Raw genomic sequence first — 19,039 nt, 5'->3', positions numbered from 1 at the left:
TTCATGGGGTTACAAAGAGTCGGACACGACTGAGCGACTGAACTAAACTGAGCCCTCAGCTCCTCAGAATGCAGCTATATTTGGAACAGGTTCTTAAAAGAGGAAATTAAGGCTAAATGCAGTCATTAAAGAGGAGAGTATGCCAACCCACTGCAGTATTATTGCCTGGGGAATCCCCATGGACAGAGGAGCCTGGCGGGCAACAGTCCATAGGTTTTCAAGAAGACAGACACGACTGAGCAACTAAGCACAGCAAGCACAGCAGACATTAAAGTGGACCTTAATCCAACATGACTGGTGTCCTTATCAGAAGAAGAGATTAGATAGATAGACACACATAGAAGGAAGACCATGTCAAGAAACAGGGAGACTTCAGTTAAAACCAACTCTGCTGACACCTTCATCTCAGACTTCTAGCCCCTAGATCAATAAGAAATTAAACTTCTGTTGCTCAAATGATCCAATCCATGATACTCTGGTACGGTAACCCTAGAAAACTTCTACAGTAGGTAAGGGCTAAGTTTTCTCCCTTACTTGCTACTAGATGATAAGGAAAGTGCTTCTCACATCTAACTGTGCCCTCATACAAGTAAGCAGGAGCAAAAATCTATAATAAAATCTGTTTTGCATGCTCAAATGTGTTCTAATTCTCTACTTCAAGGAATATGACAATGCCTTGCTTGGAAAGTTTATGTGAAACAAATGTAAAAATATCCCTAGGTGGTGACTTTGGAGTCAGGGAACAGAAAAATCTCCAAGCACACCAATCGCTGTACACAGTCACACTTTGGAATCCAGCCTGGGGACCATTCTTGAGGATACCAGCTTTGAGACTGGCTAGATACCTGTGGCCATTTGTCCAAGGGCAGCAGTTTGTGCAACATTTTTAGTCAATACACATATCTTGAAAATGACCCACTTTGCCCATGAAAAATGGTTTTTAATTCCATTATTTTAATTCACAGATCATCTGGTGTGCATGAGGTAAAGACAGCGCCAGCCTGCTACCTTAGTTATAGTTTTCTGTGGAGTGTGGGTTTTCTGACAAAACCCTAGCTGCCTAAATATCCCAAGGGGGGCTATTTCTGATCATAGTAATTAACTACAGTGGAGTCTGTATAAGAACTTATTAACATGTGCATACGTATCCTTTGCCCACGCCAACCAAAGTGAATGTAAGATACAAATAATATAACAAGTTCTCATCATGCTGGTCTTGTCATGCTTCGAAGTCCTGCTCTTCTTTTACTGCCAATCAAAGGGATACTATAAATCTTTGGGAACTGCAGAGTGTGGTGAAAAATAGCAAAAAAGTTACATTCTAAGTTTCTGGCTTATCACTAGGAACAAAAGTCTAGAACAGATATCCAAAAGGAGACCCTTCACAAAGTGCAGTCTTTCAAGGCTTTTTTTTTTATGGGAAAACTTACTACTTGCATTTTTTTGAGGGGGAAGGGGACAACTGGTAGCTCAGCACAGACATAAAACTGACAGAAACATTTTACTTTGAGTACTGTCTTCTCTTAGGAGATAGCTGCATCCCTCCCAGTTTCATGCCAGTCTGAGCCTCTGGATGTGACAATTTGCAAAGAACTCTTTCTTCTGTGGGAAGACCCCAGGGTCCACACAACTGTCCAAGAAACGACTGCTAGTTTTAGAGAAACAAACCCTCCACTGTGAGCCATTTGACTCTGTGAGGCTCAGAAGGGGACACGTCATCCCAAGTCCCCATACTGAAGGCTCATGGTTTAAGCAGTAGGTTTTACTCTCCCAGAAGGTTATATTCTGTGTGGATAATGGGCAGCGTCTTTGTGAATCCAATTTTATTTTAAGCATAAATAGAAACAGCATCAGCCCCAGACACTGGAGACATTAGGGAAGGCCGGCGTCCTGACCGCATGAGGTGGCAGTGTGGGCTAGCTGAAAACACATCGTCCGCTGCCAAACAGGCCCTGTCCTTTTCCCACTACGTGGCCCTGAGGCTCTCCAGACTACTCAGAGGCTCGATTTTCTTATCTTTACAATGGGATGGCCATACCTCCCCTTGCAGCTTTGCTGTGATGATTAGCAATAATGTATCCCAGGAATGAATTGCCTAGTAGAGAGTCTGGCATATAAAAGAGAACCTTTGTGCTCCAAATCAAAAGCCTATTTCCAGATCCCCCAAGACAGCTGGCATGCCCTGCTGTATGAGGAGTCTGCTTGGCCCCTAGGTGCCACCTGAAGCTGGACTGGCCTCCATGGGTTCTTAGGTTCTTGCTGGTGCAAACTAAAAAATGCTGCTTGCCATCTCTTTCTATAAGGATGACATCATCAGCCACTGCAAGCACTGGCATTCAACACAACCTGAAAAGTGCTCAGGGTGGAGGTCGGGAATAAGGCACTCTATACTCTGGGAAAATCTGGTAGAACAGACCTTCACAGTTAGATATTTTCAGGAGAAAATGACTTATGAATCTATTTCTTGTATCTTTTTATACCTAGAAAATCACTAAAATCATTAGCAGAGATATCTGCTCCCTGTGACTAGCAGCAACCCTCTACTGAGACGTGCGCTTGGTTGCCAAGACCACATACACACTGGCCTCTCCCCACTACGTCTCTGGTGTAGTTTCTCAGAGCTGAGAGTCTGTCTCCCGGGCTACAGTCCTCAGTGAAGTCACCAAATAAAACTGAACTCGTCTGTGTGGTTTTTTTTCAGTTGACACCAGAATCCCGAGTCATAGAAACCCCTCCAGAGAACACTGACTGGCAGACTCAGAGCCATATATATAAGCCCTGGAAAGGATAAGGGGCTAGTCCTCAATCCTTTAATTTACAAAGAGGATGCTACACAATAAGCTAGGGGCAGAATCAGAGTCATAGGAGATAATGAGAAATGAAAAAATGCTCTGTCGACTTTAAAGCTATATGCAAATGAGGGATGTCATGACAACACTGTCGGTACTCTGTCTGTCTGTCCGTCCTCCAGCCCTACTGGGTGTTTCAGATACATGTGCATAAAGAGAACAATGGGCTCCCTCTAGTATTTTAAATTTTAGGATTTCCCTGGTGGTCTAGTGGATAAGAATCTGCCTGCTGATGTGGGGGACATGGATTTGATTCCTGGTTTGGGAAGACCTCATATGCTGCAGGGCAACTAAGCCCGTGTACCTAGAGCCCATTCTCCATAACAAGAGAAGCCACCACAGCTAGAGAGCAGGCCCCACTCAGCACAACTAGAGGAAGCCCCATGCGGCAGTGAAGGCCCACTGCAGTCATGGATAAATAATTTTACATTTAAACCACAATGGCTAGAAAATCCCTCAAGATGGTATGTATTCTTGTCAGCAGAGCTCCTTGTCACCTTGGAGGTGTGTCTGCTGCTGAGGGAACCCCCAGGACTCTGCAGACGGCAATGTGTTATGTGAAAGGTTCATGCCCACTGGGCAGGGTGGCTCTGCACTGCCCATCGTGCTCATTCCCCGTGCTGCCCCTGAAAACGTGATACTCACTTGGAGTATGACCCAGTGTCCTTCTCTGGAAGCCTTCTCCAGGGCCGTTTCTGCCACCATCTCCTGCCCTTGTCCTAAAGATACGTTGTGGAATTTTCCCGAGTCGATGGTAAACCCCAGTCTTTTGCCTGCGGGAGGGCATCACACAGCAAGCGGAAGAGTGAACCAAGGCGGGGTGAGAAAGGCCCCGTGTTCTGTTACCTGACGACCACCCGTGGCAACCGCTGTTACCTCCTCGGTCGCTTGCCTAAAGAATCCAAACTAAACCTCTGTTGTTTCAACAGCATCATTTTAAGCTTTCAGTGTCAATGGCAGCCTCCTCGCAAGCATTAGCAAAGCCTATGGAAATTAGTTCCTCTGGTTTTATCATAATAAAGCTTTTGACATTTTGATAGGTGGCAAGCATTGTTATTAAGCTTTATAAACTCTTACAGGAGTAGCAAAACACTGTCCTCATAAAAAGGAGCAACATGTGGTAGGTATCACATCATTTTTTTGACTGGATCAGCTCATTTGGTAAAACGCAGGAGCCTCTCACCTTGCGAGGCCGTGCTGGAATCCGGCACAGTCAGGTCACAGCTCTATTAACCCGGCGTTCTCCGTGCAGACCGTGGGGAATAGTCATCGAGAGCACAAAGCGACAGTGCCTAGCACAGTCGAACAGACTTGCTCTAATGACCATTATTTAGTCACAGGGGGCACAAGATTACAAGAGCATGGAGAAAATTGCCCTCTGGCCCTCATCTAGTCAAAAGGTAGAAAACTGTACAAAAGAAACCTGCATTATGCCAACCAGAGGAATGCTCCATTTAAACATTTCTTCTGACTACGGTGTTATTAACCTTACATTTTCCATAGATTCAATCTCCGACAGATGAGAAAGGGAAAAAAAAAAAAACCCAACTGAGATAACTGTGAGCTGAAAGGAAGGTTGGGTTGGCACTGGGTGAGAGTCAGGGCTGGATGGCCACCTCCTGGCCACTCACCCAGTATCTCCAGGTCTTTGAGGGCATCTACTCCTGGAGAGAGGATGAAGAATATGGGAGTGGCGGGGCTGCTCTCCTCAAATGCTTTAACCAAGTCCAATCTGGTTCTCTCTACATACTTGGCACCCAGTTTTTCCTCCACGAAATTCCTGTAAAAAAAAATAATGCCAAAGACAGGATCAGTGTTTTTGACCCTGAAAAGTGTCACAACTTGAATCAGCTTAAACTGCAGACACAGGAAGGAAGCCAGCCTTGTTTAGAACATATGATGTCTTGTAATAATGGCAGTATGAATCTGACTAGATCTATGCAGTCGAGTCAGTGAAATCTCACTGCTTTAGAAGCGATGAAAATCAGAGGCCTACATTCTTTTTGGGGGGCTACTGAGACCCTCCTGAGTATCATCAGCTGCCTGCATGTGGCTTTGTGTCCCCCCAAACCCCCTGCCAGACCCCCCCATTACTTATGAACAGTTCATTAGATTTGCCACCATGCAATTTTCCAGCCTGTTGGGCTTCTCATGAATATACAAATGCTTTTTGGGGTGTTTCTAACACAGGGAAGCTCAATTAAGCAGGGATTATTTGCCAGCAGCATCAGATTTAGCAGAAAGTAAGTACTACTAAGCAGAATTAACTTGTAAAGTAGGGTGCGACAGAGGCTTCTGCAAAGGGAAAATTGGCTGAAAAGACAAAGCAAAGGAAAAAACCTGCGGCAAGTGAATACTACTGAAGAAAAAGCAGCTCCATAGGGAAGGAACTTGAGAATTCTCTGGCTGGTGAATTCAAATTAGAATTAAGCAGCGTATTACCACTGAGAAGCCAAAAGGGCAAAGAAAAAAGGACACTTAAACCAAGATACAGACAAGGGTTCTGCTTTTAAATTGCTCTGGTTGCAGAGTTATAGAACTATAAGTGAATCCGTGAAAGGAATTCATTTTTTGTTTGATGTGCAAAATCTTCAGAGCCAAAGTGCCACCACTAAGTGAAAGACAATGAGAATCACACTAGCATAATGCAAGTTCCTGGCCTCTGAACTCTGCCAGCTCTCTTCCTAGAATATTTCCATCAGTTTCCTGTTTCCCCTACTGATTTCAGAATTAAAGTTTTCAGGAAGAATATGCTCAGTCCGCTGACAGCCTAGCATACTGTTCTGTGCTTAGCAAATCTTGGCAACAGTAATGATTATAATATAAAAATGTTGGCAGAATCACTTTTCATTAACATGAACCATAATGTCTCCACCAGATACTTCTAGGCTTTAAGACCAAGCTTCCTCTAGGTTAATTTCTGTGAGAGCTAACCATGCCCACCTGAGAGCATATGTCATTCTGTCGGGGCGCATTGCTCTCAAAATAATCAGCTTCTGTATTAAGCTTTTCTTCTTCCATTCTTGTGGTAACTTTTCCCTTTCTGGACACTCGGATTCTGCCCACTTCCTCCACTGCTTGGCAGATCCTTCCACATCTCGGTCGAGGCCTCGAAACTCTTCCATGAGGGCGATTGCCTGTGATAAAATAGGGGAGCAGAGGAGACTAACAGCAGCTAGTGTAGAGCAGCCTGGGGTCTGAGACAAAGGCCTGTGAATGTTGAGGTGAGCTCCCTGGGCTAGGCAGGAGGTCCCTGGTGATTATCTATTTCATACCTAAAAAACTACAACACTGTCATTCATCTATAATATAAACTAAAAATTAAAGAATAAGAAAGAAAGAAGGGCCTGAAACAAAACAAAAAAAAAATAAGACGTGACTATATTGGATCCTGTGCAGGTAAAGCGGTGCTGGGCAGTCTTCATTGCCTCTTCAGATTTACTCAGGACCCTTCCTGCTCTGCAAAGGGGGTGATAGCAAAGGATGACTTGAACAAAGCATCCTGGTTTTCTGCCTGGTTGGGTCTGACCAACAGGAAGCACTGGCAAGAGGCTGGAGGGCTAGTGAAAGGAGGCGAAGGTACCTCTTCCCCAGTGCTTTCCTGTGATGATGTTTAGTAGTGGCTCCGCTTCCTCATGGAATGCCAGAGTTCCCAGAGGTTGGCTCTCTCCCATAGCTTCCTTTCTCAGTAGTTTCACTAACTGTTCCTTTCCCACCCTTTCCCCTCCCCATCCCTGGCTGATCCCCTCATCTTTCTTCTTATACAATGAAAACATACTCTTTGTTAAACTTTAAAAAAAAATCATACTTTGAATTTGCCATTTGTTTTCTGCTGAGACCCTGATACACAACTGAACTTGAAGTTATGATTCTAGAGTAATAATCTAATTAAAAATTCTATTCAAAAATAAAATCTAAACATACTAAAAAACTAAGGAAAAACATAGTTATTTTCAATACAGAGAAATGTTCCTGTTTCAGGGGGAAAAAAAAAAAGAGTATGGCGAGGCTTAGGACGTGATGAGCATCTCTGAGGGATTCCAGAGTCAGAGAATAAACTTTTAGTAATAGAATCTGACAGAAACGTGGAATAAGGATTTACAATTAGGGTTGTGCTGCTTAAACATGTTACAATGATAATACATGACTATACCGCTGTATAAATTAACAAAACTTTTTGAAAAAGCAGAGAAATACTATAAAAAAGAAAAACCAAATGAAGAAACTAGATTCAGGTCAACTGAAAAAAAGATCACTTATACTCCTCAACTTTAACCAAAGGTCCTGTACATTATACATATTTATTAACAACTTTCCCATCCATAAATAGATCAAAAGTTCCTTTACTTCCAAATAAAAAAGGGAAATCAGAATATAGTTGGTGGACATGCAAATTGGTGTAGACACTATGGAAAAGAGTATGGGAAGTTCAAAAAATTAAAACCAGCATGTATCTACAACTAAAATGGTGTATATCACCTATATTTTTTAAAACTACATTTTAGAGAACTGAGATTTGAAGTAAGATGTAGAAATTTTTTGAAAAATCATGTCCCCAACATACCTTAATAGCACTCCATGACTGATTAGTGAGGAAATCAACAGGACTCTGATAAGTGTGTTCAACTGTGAACCGAAGCAGGAAATCCAATTCAAGATGATCTATCTCTTTCTTTCTCAGCAAAATCTTGAGAGGACACAAGGCAGAAAAGGGTCATTTGGTCTGCATCGAAATCAAGGATGCAGTCACCACTTACTAGATATGGTTGAAAAGGCAGGACTAAGATTTCTGAGAATTCCTACAGATATATGTTTGTGGTTAAAATAAGGGATCTTAGATTATGCTCATGAACTCAAAATCTTGATTGTAAAATCTAATAGCAAATAATTACCAAACCTGGTTCATTTCCATTTTAACACCTGTGCTGACTAGCAGCATATTTAAAATAAGCTTTCATATTTAGCCTTCTGCTGTTAGATCAAACTTGTCTTGAAACTTTTTATACAAATTGAGAAGGCCTCAGATGAAAATGGACCGAATCACTAAACTAAAGCTAAAACTAGTACAGTAAGTTAGTCCTGATATAGAAATTATATTCAATAAACCATGAGATACATAAGACTTTTCTTACACGTGAGATTATGTTGAGAAAAACCTGGAAATTGTTTTACAGACAAAACAAACACATCATGAACTGAACTCGAGACATGTTGGTTACAGAACTGATAAAAAGTCCACGGAATATTTAGGAGGGACACAAATGAAATATTCCTAATTTCTACATAGAAACTATAACAGCTTATAAAGTTAAACAGGTAAAATGTTTGAGGTTTGTGCTATTTAAAAATTCTAGATATTTTCAAAATGCATTACAGGTGGTAACATGTATCAGAATATTATTTTATTAGACAATTTTTCTTAATCCAATTTGATTTATTTCATCAAACAAAAAATTGTGCTCATATATATAAAGCTTACATTTATGTAAACAGTATTTCAGATAGATAATTCCTACACATATTCTAAAAAGAAGTTTTAAATAGATGTACACACGTGTGTATACATACGGTACCATCCCTGGTCCATCACTGTTCATGAACAATACATGTAAACACACAAATGTCAGCAAAACCCACAAACAATATGATTAAAATATGGGCAGAGGAACTGAATAGTCATTGTACCAAAGAAGGCACACAAATGGCTGACAGCTACATGAAAAAGTGCTCAACATCACTCATCACTAATCACCAGGAAAATTCAAATTAAAACCACACGAGACGTCACCTCACACCTGTTGGGACGGCTATCAGCAAACAGACAAGAGATGACATGCTGGTGAGGATATGAGACAGGAACCCCTGAGCACTGCTGGTGGGAGTGTAAATTGGTAAAGCTACATGGAGGAGAATATGGAGATCCCCCCAAAAATGAAAACTAGGACTATCATAGAATCCAGCAATTTCACTTCTGGGCATACATCCAAAAGAAGTGAAATCACCATCTCAAAAAGATATCTGTACTCCTATGTTCATTACAGCACTTTTTTTTTTTTTTTTTACAATAGCCAACATATAGAAACAACCTAAGCCCCCATCTATGGATGAATGGATAAAGAAAACGTGGTGTGTATGTGTGTGTATATACGTATGATTTTTATATATGCACATACATATGAACAATGGAATATTATTCAGTCATAAAAAGAAGGAAATTCTGTCATTTGTGACAAGATAGATGGACCTTGAGAGCATTATGCTAAGGAAAAGAGTCACACAGAGAAAGAGAAACACTGTATAATCTCACTTTCACGTGGAATCCAAAAAAACAGAACTCACAGATACAGAGAACAAGTTGGTGGTTGTCAGACGTAGGTGGTGGGGGGTGGAAAAATGGATGAAGGTGATGAAAAGGTATAAACTTTTAGTTATAAACAAGTACTGGATGTGATGTACAGCATGGTGATCACAGTTAACAATACTCTATTGTGTATTAGTTAGTTGCTAAGGAGTAAGGCTTCCCTGGTGGCTCAGTGCTAAAGAATTCGCTGCCAACGCAGGAGACACAGGTTCCATCCTTGGGTCAGGAAGATCTCCTGAAGAAGGAGATGGCAACCCACTCCAGTATTCTTGCCCGGAGAATCCCATGGACGGAGGAGCCTGGCGGGTTATAGTCCGTGGGGTCACAAAAGAGTTAGACATGACTTAGGGACTAAACCACCACAACAACAAAAAAGTCTTAAAGTTCTCATCATAAGAAAAAAATGTAACTATATGAGGTGAAGGCTGTTGACTAAACTTATAGTGTAATCATTTCACAATATATACATACGTAAGATTATTATGTTGAACATGATGGACTAATACAATGTATGTGTCTATTCTATCTTGATAAAAGTGGGAGAAAGAAGAAAAATTCCATTTTATAATGTATTACTCCTGTTTATCACATATATTATAAAATGATTCCACCCATATATTCTATTCTAACCCAAAGGAATCTATTAGCACCAAAACTATTGAAAGAGAAGTGATAGTTTATCACTATTAACAGCAGGTATTTAAAAATGCCTTCTTTGAGCAAAGTACTTGGGAAGACACAAAATAAACAAGACATCTTTCATCAAGATTTGAATTGACCGAAAAAGTTATACAGCACACAGACTAATAAAAGGAACACATGTTTATTTCATCTAGGAATGAGGTCCTCGATGTTTTTTTCCTCACCATGGGTACTTTTATTTAAACAAAATCATTTGCAGAGTCCACATGAGAAAGAGGTCTTACTGAAGGTTGGAGTGTGAAACCTGCAGCTCTTTCCATACATTAACTATTTTTTAATGGGGCTCTGAAAACCTCCCAGGACCACTCAGATTTGGAACTTTAACCTTGAGATTCTCTCCAAGAAACTCCCCAGGAGGATAAATACCTGGGAGGTCTGTATAGGACCTAAAGTTGAGGCCAACGCCTCATGGGCCTGTTTTGCAGAGTGATGGCTGATGTGGTTGCCCCAAGTGCAAACCCACCTAAGCCATTGCACACTGACCAACTCACAAAGCTGACATATGTCCAAGTTCCCTCTGGGAAACTCAAACTATCTTTAGGCCACCAAGGGCTTCCAAGCAGCAGTGAAGTACCTAATACACAGAGATGTGAGACTCGGGTTCTGGGGCTGCTTTTCAGTGACTGATCTCCTCACCTGGAAAGCCATCTGGGACAGGAAGGTGAGCTTGTCCTTCTCAAACAGCGCCTGGCTGGTGTAGAGGAAGACGGCATGGGTGATGCTCTCGGTCAGGGCAGAGATGCGCCCTGGGATGTCCTCCACCTTGTCAGCCTGCTCGATGGCTCTGTGGAACAGCATGTTGAAAGCCTGGGGAATTCAAGGCACTGTTAAGGGGTGACAACTGGTGGCAGGTGTCCAGCTAGTCCCAAGCCCAGAGGCTACAGTGTATGGATGGGGAGAGAGAACAGGATGGGTTTTACAAGGATTCTATGAACTCTAGAACAGCTCCTGGCATGTGGTAAGGCCTCAGCGAAAGTCTGCTATTATTTTTAACATTATTTCATAAAATCAACCCACATTTTCTTCCTAACCAACTGAACTGCACTGTCCTTTGTCCTTCTACCCATGCAATTGAATATATATACATATATATATATTTTTTATTTTTAATTTTGGTAAAATACACAAAGGGTAAAATTTACCATCTTATTAGTTTTAAATAGTATTAAGTATATTCACACTGTGGTACAACCCATTTCCAAACTGTTTTCTTCTTGAACAACTGAAACACTGTTAGATAACAACTCATTTAAAAAACTCACTTAATTATATCCATAACTCCCTATTCCTTGACAACCACTATTCTACATTCTGTTTCTACAAATTTGACTGCTCTAGGTACCTCCTGCAGTGGAATTATCTAGTCATCGAGGTTCATCCGTGTTGCAGCAGACATCAGAATTTCCCTCCTTTCTAAGGCTAAATAGTGTTCCACTGTATGTACATATTTGCTGTGGTTGTTCAGGCACTAAGTCCGGTCTGACTCTTTGCAACCCCATGGACTGCAGTCTGCCAGGCTCCTCTGTTCTCCACTGTCTCCTGGAGTTTGCTCAAATTTATGTCTATTGAGTCAGTGATGCTATCTAATCACCTCATCCTCTGCTGCCCGCTTCTTCTGCCTTCAACCTTTCCCAGCATCAGGGTCTTTTCCAATGAGTTGGCTGTTCACATCAGGTGGCCAAAGTATTGGAGCTTCAGCTTCAGCAATAGTCCTTCCAATGAATATTCAGGACTGATTTCCTTTAGGATTGTCTGGTTTGATCTCCTTGCAGTCCAAAGGAGGCTTAAGAATCACAATTTAAAAGCATCAATTCTTCAGCACTCAGCCTTCTTTATGGTCCAGTTCTCACAGCTGTACATAATTCCTGGAAAAGCTATAGCTTTGACTATGCAGACCTCTGTCAGCAAAGTGATGTCTCTGCTTTTTAATATGATGTCTAGGTTTGTCATAGCTTTCCTTCCAAAGAGCAAGCATCTTTTAATTTCATGGCTGCAGTCTCTGTCCACAGTGATTTTGGAGCCCAAGAAAATAAATCTGTCACTGTTACCACTTTTCTCCCTTTCATCTGCCATGAAGTGATGGGACCAGATGCCATGACCTCAGTTTTTCAAATGTTGAGTTTCAAGCCAGCTTTCATCCAGTGATGGACATTTGGGTCTATTATGAACAATGCTATGAACATGGGTGTACAAATGTCTCTTTGAGACCATCTTGTAATTCTTTTGGGTATATGTTCAGAAGTGGAATTGTTGAATCACATGGCAATTTTTAAAACAACTGTTATATTATTTTCCAAAGTAACTGCACTGTTTTACAACCCTTCCAACCGTGCACAAGGGTTACAATTTCTCCAGATCACTGCCAACACTTGTTATTTTCTGTTTTTTTCCCCTGATATAGTGTAGCTATCCTAATAGATATGAAATAGTATCTCATTGTGGTTTTGATTTGCATTTTCCTAAACATTAGTGATGTTGAACATCTTTTCAAATGCTTACTGGTCATTGGTCATATCTCCTTTGGAGAAATGTCTTTACCCATTTTCTAACAGGTTATTTTTTTGTTTTTGCCCATTTTCTAACAGGTTATTTTTTTGTTTTTGTTATTCTACCCATGTACTTTTGTGATCTCCTTTGATTATCTCACTCTTTAAAAAATCACTCAATATTTGTTTTTACTCATATGTTTTGGTGGCAATGGGGCTGTATATATTTTTACATATATCTGTAGATATTTAGATATATAGCTAACATATCCAACTCTATACATCTATAATCCAAATCTATATATCTATAAATAGATATAAACATATCACATTTTTTGACTGGTAGACAAGGACTAATATACTTGAAAGCAAGTAAAACCCTGCAAAAACTGACAGTAAATATGGGTAAGAAGGTATTAACGAAGTACTTATTTGCTATTTACATTTTAAAATCAATTTTTAATTTATGAACAATAAAATGCACCCATTAAATAAAAAGGTCAATGAGTAGTGATAAATGTATAGACTTCAGTAACAGTCACTGCAATCAAAATGTAGAACCTTGCTATCCATGTCACCCTAAAGAGTTCTCATGTGCCTCTTTGCAGTCCGTTCCCACCATTATCCACCCCCGTCCCTGCCCACTGCCGAGCTGTTTCTCTGATGGCAGATTCTTTTTAGATGTGTACTTCTAGAACTTTGCTGTGCAGTTGATTCCCTTTGGGTAAAGACCTAGAGTAAACATTTAGATCATTTTGTAACTTTATGAGAAACTGCCAAACTGTTTTCCAAAATAGTTTTAGCACTTTGCATCCCCACTGGCAAAGAGAGAGAGGTGTAGCACCACATCAGTGCCAACATTTACGATAATGACAGTCCTGCATAATTTTAGCCTTTCTATTGGGTATACAGTTATATCTCATTCTGCTTTTACTCTGCATTTCTCTGATGATTGTTGAGCATCTTAAAAATGTGCTTATGGGCAATATATATCTTAGTAGGAAATGGCAACCCACTCCAGTATTCCTGCCTGGAGAATCCCAGGGATGGGGAGCCTGGGTAGGCTGCAGTCCATGGGGTCGCTGAGAGTCGGACACGACTGAGCGACTTCACTTTCACTTTTGACTTTCATTCATTGGAGAAGGAAACGGCAACCCACTCCAGTGTTCTTGCCTTGAGAGTCCCAGAGATGAGGGAGCGTGGTGGGCTGCCGTCTATGGGGTCGCACAGAGTCAGACACGACTGAAGCAACTTAGCAGCAGCAGCAGACAAGTCCAAGCCTTTCCTCCATTTTTTTAAGTTAACTATTGAGTTGTATATTCTGATATAAGTTCTTTGTGAAATTTATGTATTGGAAATAACTTTTACTGATCTGTGGTTTGGTTTTTCATTTTCTTAATGTCTTTTAAAGAGGCTAACTTTTTTCTTTCTCTTATACTCTAAGAAATTTTTATTTCTCTTATACTCTAAGGATAAATCTTTGCCTAAACCAAAGCCCAAAGACTTTCTATTGTTCTCCGGGAAATTTTACAGCTTAGCTTATTCATTTTGAACTCATTTTATATAGAGTGATGTAGTAGCTAAGGTTCATTTTATTCCATGTGGATATCCAGGTGTCCCAGCACCATTTGTTGCAAAAACGATTCTCTCCTCAGTGAATGTCTTAACACTCACTTCCAAGAATCAGTTGACCATACATTTATGGGTCTGCTTCTGGACTCTTTATTCTGTTTCATTGATCAGTGTGTTTTTATTTAGGCCAATCAGTGTAGTAAGTTTTGGAATCATAATACTATAAGTCTTCCAAATTTGTTTTTCTTTTTCAAAATTAGTTGTTTTTAAATCCTTGGCATTTCTACATAAATTCTAGAATCTGTTAGCCAATTTCTACCAAAAAAAAAAAAGCCTTTCTGGGATTTTCACTGAGACTGAATTAAATCTATAGATTAATTTGGATAGAATTAAAATCTTAACAATACTGATTGTTCTGAGTCATAAACATGGTCTTTTTCTCCATTTAGTTGAACCTTCTTTCATTTTCTCAATAATATTTTATAACCTTCAGTATGCAGATCTTGTATCTGTTTTGTTAAAATTAATCCTAAGAGTTTCAGAATTTCAGAATCTACTGTAAATAGTATTTATTAATTTTATTTTCTAAATGTTTATTCTTCATATATAGAAATATAATGAATTTTGTATATTGACTTCATATCCTGTGATTTTGCTAAAAACTCACTTCTTAATCCTAGTAGTTTCTCATGAAGGTAGTAGGTTATCTGTGGAAAAAAGATAAGCATTTCTTCTTTAAAATTTCTTGTTTTTTTGGTATTGTTTCACTGGCTATAACCTCCAGTGCAATATTGAATAGAAGTGTTAAGAGAAGACATTCTTGTTTTGTTTTTGATCTTAGAGGGAAGTATTCAATTTTTCAACATTAACATTAGCTGAAAATCCTCACAGATGCCCTTCAGCCCAGAGTATGATATAGTGACCATTTATCCCAGTTTTCGCAGAATTTTCTTTTTAACCAAATGTTTTAATTTGTCAAGTTCTTTGCATCTTCTGAATTATAGGCTTTTTCTCTTTTTTATTTTATTAATATGAAGGATTACATTGTGTTTTTTAAGGTTTAATCAACTTGCACTCCTGGAATGAATTCCAGTTGTTCATAACAGATTATGCTTTTCCTATGTGGCTGGATGCAATTTGCCAATCTCTTTTTCAGTAGTTTTCAACCCTTTTCTGATGGGGGCTGCTCTGTAGCTTTCTTTCCTTGTAATACCATAGTCTATTTTTGGTGTCTGGGTAGGCCTGGGCCCTATTAATTTCCCCCTTTCACACTGCAGGGAATCCAAGCCCCCTGTGCTTCTCAGAACTTCTTTACTTGTTCCATCTTACTAGACATCTGCTAGTTACCCTTGATCCTTCCTCTTTATTATTGCCAGTATCCAAAGGTCTGTCTAACCAAGGCTATGGTTTTTCCAGTAGTCATGTATGGATGTGAGAGTTGGACTGTGACTAGGGCTGAGTGCTGAAGAATTGATGCTTTTGAACTGTGGTGTTGGAGAAGACTCTTGAGAGTCCCTTGGACTGCAAGGAGATCCAACCAGTCCATCCTAAAGGAGATCAACCTTGGGATTTCTTTGGAAGGAATGATGCTAAAGCTGAAGCTCCAGTACTTTGGCCACCTCATGCGAAGAATTGACTCATTGGAAAAGACTTTGATGCTGGGAGGGATTGGGGGCAGGAGGAGAAGGGGACGACAGAAGATGAGATGGTTGGATTGCATCACCGACTCGATGGACTTGAGTCTGAGTGAACTCCGGGAGTTGCTGATGGACAGGGAGGCCTGGCGTGCTGCGATTCATGGGGTTGCAAAGAGTCGGACATGACTGAGCGACTGAACTGAACTGAATCGATCTCCAAGAGCTGACTGTTGTAGCTTCAAATCGTAAGTCTCCACACTTCTGTTTGAGTCTTTTGCTATCACATGAGTCATCTGCCTACAGCCTTTCAGTGGCCTCTCTCTGTCCACAGACTATAATCCAAAGTCCCCAGTATAGACCTCATGTGATCCAGACACCCTCAGCTCTCAGGACTCATGTCTCACCATCTTCTCCCTCACTCATTACACCCCAACCACCCCAACCAGATTCATTCACCTGAAATCTCGAAAACTCTTTCCTGTCTCATATGTCTGTTATATTCTCCAAACACTATATAACCTCTGAGAGGTATTCCTTGAGCCCTCAGTAAAACAGCCTCTCCATCTCTACTGTTCTCTCTTGTCGTACTTGTCACTTTTATACACACACCAATCTACATATCTCCACTCTTATCTGTGTTTTCCAAACTGTACACTCAGCAACCAGCACAGCATCTGGCATTATGACTGATCACAATAGCTATTTGTTTAAAAACTGAAAGATGGAATGAATGGATACTTCCCAGAGGCAGAGTGGTACAAAGTAAAGACCACTGGGTTCAGAATCAGTCATGGGCTCAAATCCTGACTCTTACGATTATGAAATGTGAATTCTTTGCCAATTTAAAATCTGAACATATTAGTTTTTTAAAATAAGGATAAAATAACACGTTTTACTGAGATGTTTTAGGCATAAGAATGAGCCAAAGAAATAAAGTGTCTTGCCTGAAACACTGGCTTAATCAATAGTTATTACCACTTTTTCCCCTCTGTAGCAAAATAAAATGGGAAATCTTTTTTATAACATGAACACTTTCACAAAAAAAGTACAGGAGCCTCCAGGAGAATTCCCTTTATGTGTACATATATACACATAATATATATATATATTAAGCTCTTTAAGATCCTATTGAAGAATGTAAACAGTGTGTTTTGATGTCACATAAGTTAATTATTTCAAAGCCCTACTGAAAATTAGAAATGAAAGTTACTGAGAAAGTGAAAATTTCTTTCACCTTGTTTTTATTTTGCTAGCTAGATCCTTGAGACTCCTTACTGGACACACTAGATTGCTTAAAAAAAATTCTAAACTTTCAGAAACAAGTTGAACTTCTAAAGTTTAAATTTTTCTTAGCATATTCATCATTACCTTCAAAGAGAATTGATAGATGGGGTTGATTTTTCTGAGGTCATTAATCACAAAATATAAAAGAGATGCTCTTGCTGCCACTGGTCTGTAACATTCTCGGGCCTCGTTGATTTTTCTTTCATTTTCTTTAGCTTCAATCACCTATGGTGGGAGCAGACAACATAAGTAACTTACTCTTCACAGTCTCTGTGTGATGGAAGGGGTATATCTGAAATGAGAAGCCAGTGGTACTGAAGTAGACAACATGTATGGCATCTCTATGCTTGGTCTTTCCCAAAAGCGTAACATTCATATTTTAAAATAATCTTTTTATAAACTGACTTTTAAATGAAAATGGATGTAACTCCAGCTGTGTTGTGGTTACAGATTAAACAAACTTGATTGTTTCTGGTTCTACAGAATTTATTCTGAGTAATGTCACCTTCCTGGCCTCCCCTCTCTCTTTCAGGGGTTAATAACCCAGCTGTATCACCTCCCAGGGAGAGCTCTTAAAAATCTGCTGGGTCAATTCAATGCCAATATCTTTATTAGTCAACAAGGTATCCAAATGCAGCCAAGGTCAATAAAATATCCAATAACCAAGCTTACTAAAAACCCTTTATAGGAAGACTCTCATGACTGCCTAATTCTGACTTTGCACCAGATCATCCATATGCTCATATATTTCCATTTAGTTTATCTTTGTACGATATTAGCCTCTGGGTACATTCAGAGAGATAATTAAACACACAGACCATCATCAGCCAACATACTCGTTTTTATTCAAGACACAGTTTCTTCTATCTAGTACTGCTGTTGGTCCTAGAACTTTACAAGGTACAATATTTGTCCAACCTTTGTTTACAGACTTGATTCATCATACTTGTCTATAAAAGGACAGAAAGAAAATGTAGAGCAGAAGCCAGCAGTGTAAGCTACTGCCCAAAGCAGGACCTCTGACAGGATAATATTTAAATCATTGTGTTTGGAACACCCAGACCTTTGTCTAAGAGGGTAACTGTAAATAGCCCTGTCTAGCAATTCATTTAGCTTTTTGATGGTGTACTTGCAGAAGGTACATATTGGTATGTACTTCAAATGGTTACTCAGGGGTAAGTGGAAGGGAGGGATAACTTGGGAGGTTGGGATTAATATATACATACTACTAACAATAAAATAGATACCTAATAAGGACCTACTGCATAGTACAGGGAACTGTACTCAATATTCTGTGATGGCTCATATGGGAAAAGAATCTAAAAGAGAGTGGATATACGTATTTGTATCACAAATTCACTTTGTGTATGCCTGAAACTAATACAACACTGTAAATCAATTATACCCCAATAGAAATATTAAAAAAATTTTTTTTAATGTAGAGCAAAGAAGGAAGCTCCTACATGGAAAAATGTTAGGAAGATAGCAGAGATATTTTAAGAGACAATTAGAAGTTAACTTCAAAGCTAAGACCTAATTTACTTAATTGCCCTAATCTTTACCATTTTAGGAACTCCCTAGAATTCACTTACTTAAAAGGAAAGAGTAATCTGGGATTCCATTTCCTTGCTTAAACTAAGACAAATATATTGGATGTGTGGTAACACAGTGTTAGCTAGGTAATTAATAGATTACTTAGTAATGAGGATAGTCCAGAAAGCAAATAAGGGTCCGTCTCATTTCGAAACCTCAGCGTTTTAAAGACTCGTGGCCGTGTGTGAAAGTCCAACGTGCGTGCCCAAGGCATATTAGGACACATGCTGGCTGTTCAGCAGGAAGTCTACCAAGTGAACATTTTCTCCTAGCTTTTAGGAAACGTCACTTTCCTGGGGAAATAATGCATTTGAGTGCAGTGGGAGACCATCCTTTGCTCAGTTTCCTAGCACTGAAGGTCTGTAAACAAAACTTAAGCTCTAAGTATTTCTGGAAAATGTATGACAGACCAGGAAGCCTGTGGTGAGACTGTAGGGTGTCAGTTTGCTGAAGCTGAAGGCTAAGCCTTTTAATATTTTAGACTACGTAAGCCAGCAGGGCCCAATTTCCTTCAAATTTAGTCACTCAGGAAAAAATAACAGCCTGACAGAGTCT

General features: G+C 39.8%; 1 protein-coding gene across 1 annotated transcript in view; it reads right to left on the bottom strand.

Moving 5' to 3' along the window:
- Positions 1-19,039, bottom strand: part of DNAH11 (dynein axonemal heavy chain 11) — a 355,953-nt gene that overhangs the window by 32,215 nt on the left and 304,699 nt on the right. Inside the window, exons 68-73 of the mRNA XM_052639247.1 lie at positions 16,976-17,116; positions 10,549-10,719; positions 7,414-7,536; positions 5,793-5,986; positions 4,481-4,629; positions 3,495-3,622 (exon numbers count right to left, since the gene is read on the bottom strand). Coding sequence (XP_052495207.1) covers positions 3,495-3,622; positions 4,481-4,629; positions 5,793-5,986; positions 7,414-7,536; positions 10,549-10,719; positions 16,976-17,116 — 906 coding nt within the window. The remainder of the gene's footprint in view (positions 1-3,494; positions 3,623-4,480; positions 4,630-5,792; positions 5,987-7,413; positions 7,537-10,548; positions 10,720-16,975; positions 17,117-19,039) is intronic.

Source organism: Budorcas taxicolor, chromosome 4 (genome assembly GCF_023091745.1).
Source record: "Budorcas taxicolor isolate Tak-1 chromosome 4, Takin1.1, whole genome shotgun sequence".
Classification (NCBI taxonomy): domain Eukaryota; kingdom Metazoa; phylum Chordata; class Mammalia; order Artiodactyla; family Bovidae; genus Budorcas; species Budorcas taxicolor.
Note: the sequence above shows the minus strand (reverse complement) of the source record. Positions and strands in the feature narration are given on the sequence as shown.